The sequence below is a fragment of the Salvia splendens genome, chromosome 3 (genome assembly GCF_004379255.2).
Source record: "Salvia splendens isolate huo1 chromosome 3, SspV2, whole genome shotgun sequence".
NCBI lineage: Eukaryota > Viridiplantae > Streptophyta > Magnoliopsida > Lamiales > Lamiaceae > Salvia > Salvia splendens.
In genome coordinates this window covers 8,006,531-8,015,097 of record NC_056034.1, presented here as the reverse complement: position 1 = coordinate 8,015,097, position 8,567 = coordinate 8,006,531, and the positions used below count along the sequence as shown (strand labels likewise).

At 40.6% G+C, this 8,567-nt stretch overlaps 2 protein-coding genes across 2 annotated transcripts; both read right to left on the bottom strand.

The window, feature by feature from the left end:
- Positions 1 to 2,289: 2,289 nt before the first annotated feature.
- On the bottom strand, positions 2,290 to 3,235 carry LOC121796509. Its single transcript, XM_042195343.1, has 2 exons — positions 2,782 to 3,235; positions 2,290 to 2,699 (listed from the first exon to the last, which is right to left on the bottom strand). The coding sequence occupies exons 1-2, from the start codon at positions 3,233 to 3,235 to the stop codon at positions 2,290 to 2,292; spliced, it is 864 nt and encodes a 287-aa protein (XP_042051277.1).
- Positions 3,236 to 4,288: 1,053 nt separating this feature from the next.
- LOC121794698 lies at positions 4,289 to 7,277 on the bottom strand. Its single transcript, XM_042192979.1, has 4 exons — positions 6,629 to 7,277; positions 6,487 to 6,563; positions 5,539 to 6,408; positions 4,289 to 5,144 (listed from the first exon to the last, which is right to left on the bottom strand). The coding sequence occupies exons 1-4, from the start codon at positions 6,798 to 6,800 to the stop codon at positions 4,449 to 4,451; spliced, it is 1,815 nt and encodes a 604-aa protein (XP_042048913.1). The 5' UTR covers positions 6,801 to 7,277; the 3' UTR covers positions 4,289 to 4,448.
- Between the last annotated feature and the right edge of the window lie 1,290 nt (positions 7,278 to 8,567).

Below are 8,567 nucleotides of genomic sequence, written 5' to 3'. Positions count from 1 at the left end.
AACCGAGGATGAGGAATCACGGACTTCGGCCCTCTCCAGGGGAAGCCCGGAGCCGCTGTCCTATTATAAAAAAGAAGCGGTTTTGCCATTTCGGCCACTTGGTTTTGCAGAATGCCCTAAAAGGCTGTAAGGGGATCAAGTAAAACCAAGATCCCTTCCTTTTAAATTGGAAAAAATTAAGGATTGCCCGCAGAGACAGATCCTTATCTAACCTACGGAGTTCGGCAGCAAAAGCCGACAAGTGCCTCCAAGAATTCGGAGTCACCTGACCTAAAGGGAGTTGAAAAAAATCAAGAAGCTCTACAAAAGGTGGGGGAAGAGGGAAACGAAGCCCGCATTCTAAGCAGGCTTCGTAAACGGTGGCATAACCCTCCGGCGGGTCGTTAGCCCTATGATCATCGTCGGGAACCACCGCCTTCCCCCCAGGAAAAGAGTATTTTTCGTAAAGGGATATCACAGTATCCTTACTCAAGATACTGTGAAAATACTCTACGGTCTTCTCCCCGGATTCTTTCCGGCTAGAAGACCCCTTACCCCCTTTTCTACCGCTACCAGACTCAGACGAAGAGGAAGCAGACATGGTTCTTACTCTTTGAAAGTTTGAAGAAATCCTGAGGAAATTTTTGAAAGCGGAAGGAAATTTTTCACGCAAAAGATAGAGAGTGCAGAAGAAGCCAATAGCAAAGGTGTTCAAATGATGAAGAAAGGCGGTATTTATCAGATTTGGAAAAGATTTCAAATCATCGCACCGTTTCATATTCCACCTTTTCAGGATTCGACGGCCGGATTTTACTGTCGCATTTAATGCCGCATTTAATGCAGTCACGCGCAGGGCACGTCCCCTGACTTCAGCCTCCCCCGTACCCTTTTCCAGAATGCCGAAGTGACTCGCTTCGCCGAAGTGATTCACTTCGCTTTTCGGGGGGGGTAGTGATGGGGTGCGTACTAAACAAGCCCAACAGCAATGACGGCCCATCAGCCCAAAGCCCAAGGAAGAGTATGAGCTCGGCATTACCAAAGAGTTCGGCCTCAACCTACAGCTCGGTAAAAGCCAACCTATCAAGCTCTGCTCTCAGGTCGGCATCAAGCTCTACTCTCAGATCGGCAACCAAAGCAGGAGTATGAGTTCGGCATCACCAAAGAGTTCGGCCTCAGCCTACAGCTCGGTAAAAGCCATCCAATCAAGCTCTGCTCTCAGGTCGGCATCAAGCTCTACTCTCAGATCGGCAACCAAAGCAGTTCGGTCTCAGTATTCGACCGAACAAGGAGTTAGTGGACCCATACAGGATGTCCAACACACCCACTACCACGTGGTGTCAACTCAGGCCACGATCGTAGGCCATGACCTACGCTACATCCACGATCTTAGGCCATGACCTACACGACATCCACGACTTAGGGTGGTGATGCAAGCCACGATCTTAGTTCAAGATATAAATAGAACTTAGATCAGATAGAAGGGGGTTAAGCTCTCTAGAGATAAAATCATATAGCAAGTCTGTGTTGTAAGCTGTAATCCCAGATCAAGCAATACAATCTTGCCCTCCCTTCTTCCCGTGGACGTAGATTTACTTCAGTAAATCGAACCACGTAAATTCTGTGTGTTGTAGTTTTCATTCTCTATCAGCTTTTACTAACATCAGAAATTCGCGGATCCATCAGATAGCAAGTAGCAACCTGGATGACTTGTGAATTTAAAAATAAGTCAATGCATATGCCCCATACCTATTTATACGCTTTTTTTTTTGTTAATAATTCAACTAATTACTCTGTATCAATATACTAATAATCTAATCGTTTAAGAAAGAATAAATCTTTATTTTGAGATGACAAGATGTTTCGTACTCTCTCTTTCCTTCTACACGATAAAAGGGCCTCCACATGAAAGTAGATTTCATTGGTGGACACAAAAAAGTGAAAAAGTAGGGATTTTTAAATCAGAATTTATTGGGAGAAAATCAACTTTCTATCCTTTCTACTAGAGATTTTATTGAGGTTGGACTATATCTGTATATTGGTGCTAGCTCATCTTTCCATAAATTGAGAATCATATGCTCATGATTCTTCATTTTGTGCCCACTTTTTAGGAAAAGTAATTCATAAAAGCACTTGGATAATTTTAGGTTCATAAATTTTTCTCAAAAACTCATTATTTTGGTTAGAGATGAAGCCAGAATTTACGATTAAGGTCTAAAAAAAATTCAAATAATAAAATGAAACATAAATAATATTACATAATATAAATATAATGTTGTAAACACATAGTTCCATACAATGATATTATAACATTCATCTTCTACTTTTCATCTTCTGAAACCGCTGCATAATAGCCTCATTAGTTACATTAACAAACACATCATTCTCAATATAAGGAACTAAGCAATCATTCAATAGCTGGTCTCCCATACGATTCCGTAGAGAAGTCTTAACGAGCTTCATTACTGAAAAAGCTCTTTCTACTGAAGCAGTGGCAACGGGTAAGAGCAATGACAGTTTAATTAACAAATAAACCAACGGAAAATTCTCATGTTTTCTTGTAGAAACCATATTCTGAGCAAGACCTGCAATTCCCGATACTTTTGAAAACCTTTCATCTGTGCGCACATAAAAAATAAAGTTATCAAGCTGACTTTCAAGCTCATACAAAGTAACTTCAGAAAATTCAGATGGATAATACTTGGCAAGGCGAAGCAGCTTCTCTGAATCAAATGCAGAAAAATGAGTCTCTAGGATCAAAACATGTCATACACAGAAGTAAATCTGTGTTGACTTCATTAAAACGGTGATTCAACTCTTGAGCTTGCATATCAATGACTGAACAAAACAACTCAACTCGATAATGGTGGAGATTTTTAATTTTCTCAATTTTACGCCTTCCTCTTCCTCTAACTACACACTCATCTTCCATATCAAGCACATCAATCTCATTTGTTCTACAAAACTTTGTAACTTCAGTAAGCAAAACCTCCCAACCTTTTTCCCTCATTACTTGTAAACGTGTTTTTGCTACTTTGACAAGATTCATAACATTAACAATGTCTTGATCCTTCTTTTGTAGAACTTGAGAGAGATCATGTGTAATTCCCAAGAGTTTCCTCATGAGATGCAACACAAAGATAAACTCAAAATGATTTAGAATTTCTTGCACATCCAAAGCTTCAGCCCTATGTGCATCCTCATAACCATTCTCCCCAACATACTCAAGAACATCATTAATAGATGAAAATAAATGCATCAAGTTGATGAGAGTACCATAATGCGAACTCCAACGAGTATCTCCGGGCCGTGTCACTGACTTCTCTTGATTTAATCCTCTTCCGGTATTAATTTCATCACTTACAAATATTTATAAGATTGATGCAAATTGCAATGAACATGATAATTAAACATAAAACAAACAGACTCTTAATTTTCTATGCTCCATAGCAGTTTTGATTTTACACTTGCCAGAATTTGGGGGAAAAACGACAGGAGACAAGACAAGGCAGCGGCCAGCGACAACAACGAGGACAGTTGCAGCAACAAGCCTACAACGACGCGGAGGCAACAGCAACGACAATGGATGCTGCGGCGGCGACGAGCTGAAAGCTCCATGGCAGATTCCCAGGTTTAGCAAAAAGGAGAGAACGACTACAGCGGTGAATGAAAGAAAATAGAAAATAATCGGTAATTTTTATTAATTAAAATTAATAATTATGAAATTACTAAAATACCCCTGGCCCCCAAGGCCCCATTGTCCCTTTGTCCCTTATTTTGGTATTTATTTATTTCTCCCAACGTTATTTACTTTTACAGAAACAAACAAATAATTTTGAATCTTTTTTTATTTATAAATAGTATGCTGTACTGCTATTTTGTGCTAGGGTATATATACACATTTCCAAGAGATGAGCCCCACTTAAAGATACTCACATTTGCGTGTATATACGTTGGATGGAAATTTGTGCACTTCTAAATGTTCGATACACATTTTAGCTAAAGTATGTAAAATTTTAATTAGAACGTATTTTCTTAATTAAGTACTCCTACTATATTATTCATGGAGTTTGATTAATGCAAGACTTATTTAAATGCAAAACGCATACCAAAACACGAAAAATCATTGTTAGATAACATTATTAGTTTGTTTTTAATTCATTAATATTTTATGTGCAATATGTTTAACACACGCCAGATGAATGAACCATTACACGGAATTTTTTAGAATGAACTAAAAATAAATTAATAAACTTCATATAGCCTAACAATGACCTCTGTATTATATTTTGCATTGTGTATTTAAAACTAATTTTGCAATTAACACAACCTTATGATTCATAGCTAGGAATTTAATTAAGTACATTAATCATAATTAGAGAGCTTGAGAATAAAAAAAAGGAAGATTAAAAAAAACATATATATATTTAACAAAAAAAAAGTAGTTATTGGTAATTTTGTACAACAATCCATTATGCCACGTGGATGATTCCCTGACGTGGAATCTGGTCACGTGCCGCCCACCTCCTCTGCCTCTCCGTACGGACTCCGTCCGCCACCGTTTCAATCAGTAACCGCTCCACAATCTCAGCTTCCACCTCACGCACCAACCGCTCCCCTTCCTCCTCAAAATACCCATTCATCGCCGTCTTCCTTAGATCCTTCTCCACCAACAAGTCAATATCTTCAAGCACCTGACAGTCCTTCGACGGAAAATTCCCAATCCTCTCACACAGATCATCGACCAAAGAGAATTGATCGGGCGGAGATTTATGAATCCAGGGCTTGTAATCCAAGTGCGGCCTCAAAATATCAGCCAGGATCTCGTCCACCAGCTGGAAAATCAGCTTCCGGTTGCAGCGGCGGCTGATGACGGCGGCGGAGGGGGCAGCGGCGGGGTGGAAGAGCTCGAGGTAGTAAAAAATTGAGGGATCCAAGGGGTGGGAAGGGGTGTGCCATTTGCCTAGAGTTAGCGGGGTTAATTTGTCGATTATGCCGGAGCGTTTGAGGATTTTCTGGATGTAGCATCTGTATTCCTCCGCGGAGGCGGTGGCGCGACCGTTACCGCTGTGTGGCGCTGTGGCGAATATTTTATCCGGCTGCTTGTACGACCGGCTCGTATCACTAGATAACTGTGTGTTCCTTTTCGATGAAAGAGCATCTGATACCTGCAACCCAAAAAAAGCTAAATTATTTTAAAATATTAATGCAAATAAAAATCATTACTTTGATATTGACAACGGCATGTATTTTTGGATTTTCTATCCTATATTTGTTCTAGCTCCCTCTCATGATTTCCGCGATTTTTATGATTTACTAAATACTCCTCCACTTGTGTTATCGAGTAAAAACATTATAAAGAATAAACAAGCAATGACCCTTTTGACCAGAAAAGCTACGATTTGTAACAATTTTGTGATTTAGCATGTATAGATTGGGGCCTGAAAATGAGTAGGTGTATTGTATTTTATCGGAAGGTATAATCTTTCCAAGAAAAAAGGCTGCAGATATGAACAAGAAAGCCATAAAAAATGGTGAAAAAAAACAGAGAGCCTTGAATACCTGTTTTTGAGGTAGTTTAGTTGCAGGAGGGGAAGGACCTTTCTTGACCGGCACAATTGTGGGACCACTTAAATGAATGAACTCACTCGACAATGGAGCTTTCTTGGACTTCTTTTTCTTCTCCGAAGAGTTCATTTTGTTCGGTGCCGGCGATCGGACAAATGCCTCTTCTTTCTTGTTTCTGATGGCTTGATCGCTTGTTTTTGGGCCTATTTTCACCCTCACTTTGCTGTTTTCCTTGTGAGGAGGCTGATGCTTAGGCTTGGACGGTGGCGGCGGATTAGTGTCGGAAGAAGTTGAGTTTCTTGGACTTTTGTTGGTGTCTGAAATCCTCAACTTGGGCGATGATTGCTTGGTATCGTTGGCGGCGATGGAGTTCTTCTTGGAGAGTTTGATGATGAGATTTTGATCTCTTCGGATTTCGTCTCTGTTTGTGTTGGTGATGTCGACGAGCCCCACTCTTCTGCTCACGCTCTCTTTAACTTGCTTCAAAATCTGCTTCGCGTAATGCCCCGGGCTTCTGTTCTCATCTTGTTGTCGGAATCTGGACCTTGGGCTTTTGAATTCATCGTTTGTGTTGTTGCTGTTCTCCTTGTTTATCTGCAGCGAGAGGCGGTGGTACTCCATTCTGGGCGTTTCCGGCAGGGAGCGAGCGCCGACTTTGATGTCGTCGTCGTAGAAGCATCTGGTTTGGTTGAGATGGGATTTTGCTGGACAGGAGAATGAAGGGGAGCTGCTGTTGCTTTCTGGAAGCAAATCCAGCCCCATTAGCCTGGCTACAAGATTTGGGGTCTTCGTTGAGGGTGAATCAATGCTCTCGGAATCCTCTTTTCTGGAAATCGATGCTCTTGTTTTGATCTGTATCCCACCCTAAACCTTACAATTTCAGCTCATGAAATGGAAACTAATTAACTCAGATTTCATTTCTATAGTATTAGTAGTACTTACTGGGAAATTTAAATTCTCTTGTTGTTTAATGGGGGGCGGCTCCTCCAGCTCCAAGCTGTTTCTTGGCGCCTCCACTCCTGCATGGTAGTACTGTGTGTTGAGAGACAGAGAGAGAGAAAAAGATTATTAGTAGTAGTAGTACCTTGAAGTTGAAATGTGGTGGCTTCTTGTTGAAGAAAAGGATGAAGGGAATGTTGGTGATTGAGAGGGATATCGAAGAGCTGAAAAACGGCACACATGCAACCGGCGGAGGTGCTCTCCTCCTGCTTGGCCCTCCGCCTTCTGGAGGAGGCGCAAAGCCACTCTCTGCCCATGAATGAATGAGACAAGCGCTGAAAATGAGGAAGAGAGGGAGGGGAGCGCAGTGGTGATAGAGATACTTAAAAATGTAGTAACTAAATATGCATATGGTAATGAAACAGTTAATTATTTTAGTGGAGGGGAGGGGGGCCTCAGTCTCTCTGTTTGGTGGTCTTGGGAATAGGAACGATGACGAAATGACCACGCTCTCTTTCTTGGATTTTTATTTGTAGAGATGCATCAATATTGTGTGTGTGTGTGTGTGTCATGTGCGTGTGCCATAATTTTTAAGGATTGGGATCTGCAATATTATCAATATGGAGTATATGTATATGCCACACCACCACACATTTCTTTACAATAATATTTTTTCAAATTTCGCCACTACATGACCGTGAATAAGTCAGTGTTTCTAATCTAATCTATTTGGATCTAGTGTATACAGAGACAGCAGCGACTGAACTATACCGATGATTAGAGCGGCAGCAGCGGCGGTTCACACGATCTCCCCAAGGATGTTCAGGAGTTCCCGTTCCCTCCCGCGTTTACTCGCCGCATTTACCCGGTTGGTCAAAGGAGGGCGCAACGGGCTCGCCAGGGGTCCCAGGAGGTCCAGTCGGCATCCCCATGTTGGCAAGTCGACAGCCGAGCTCGCCTTCTTTGCGCGTCAACAAACGCGGGCTCAGATGTACAAGATCTTAGTTGACTGGAAGGCGGCAACTGACCCCGTGGAGAAGAGGTTTCTTCACTCAATGCTCGAGAGTATGCGGGTCGATTTGGATGCCGCCGCGGCACAGTTGGGGGGCTCAGACGCGGGCGGCGGCGACGGCGACGGCCACGACGAGTGAGGCGGAGGCGGGGGCTCGTGCGTAGAAGAGGGGTTTTTTTAAATTAATGTAATTTTTTTTAATTAATGTACTTTTTAAAATTTAAATGTTATTATTGAATTTTCCCGTATCTGTGTCGTAAATTTAATTACGTATTTTGTGTAATTGGTAATTATTTATTTTTTATAATTTTGTTTATTGTGGCTAGCCTATTGCTTGTCCAGTTGCTTGTCTTGATGATGTGGCATAAGGAGTTTTTAAGTGCTGATGATGTGACAGGAGGAGTTGTGACTGACCTATGGCATGTCCAGAACCATTGGAGATGCTCTTAATATATTGGACACATAGAATCTAATTAATGTAATCACACCTCAAGAAAAGCGGTTAATACCTCCCTGTTCTATTATTTTTCTTTATTTTTAATGTGAGCATCGGTTTAGCTGAATTCAAGACTCAAAAATTAGCTTATATTTTCCAACACAAGACCTTTTCTGAAATGGAGTAATCAATAGCTTAGAAATAAACTTCCACTCCTTCTCCCTAAGCTTTGCTCACTGGCTCTGATTAACAAATTATTTATCTATAATATTCTAATGTATTGTTTGGCTTCAAGACTCAGATTTTATTGTTCAAATAACATAATACTCCCTCCGTCTCCAAAGAGTATGGACATTTAGTTCGTCACGAGTTTTAATGTATAATTGGAAAAGTAAGAGAGATAGAAAGAAAAAGTTTTTAGGCCATGTTTGGTTGACGAGAAAGTAAAGTTGACAAATAAAATGATTCCTGGGAAAATGAATCCTTGGAATATGATTCCTAATAACTTTACTTTCCTACTCTTGGAAAATATCAAGATTTTTTAAATTTATATTTAATTTAAACACCAATCTAAAAATATAGAGTACTACTTATTTTTTTTAATTTATAAAAAATAATAATAATATAAAATTTTTA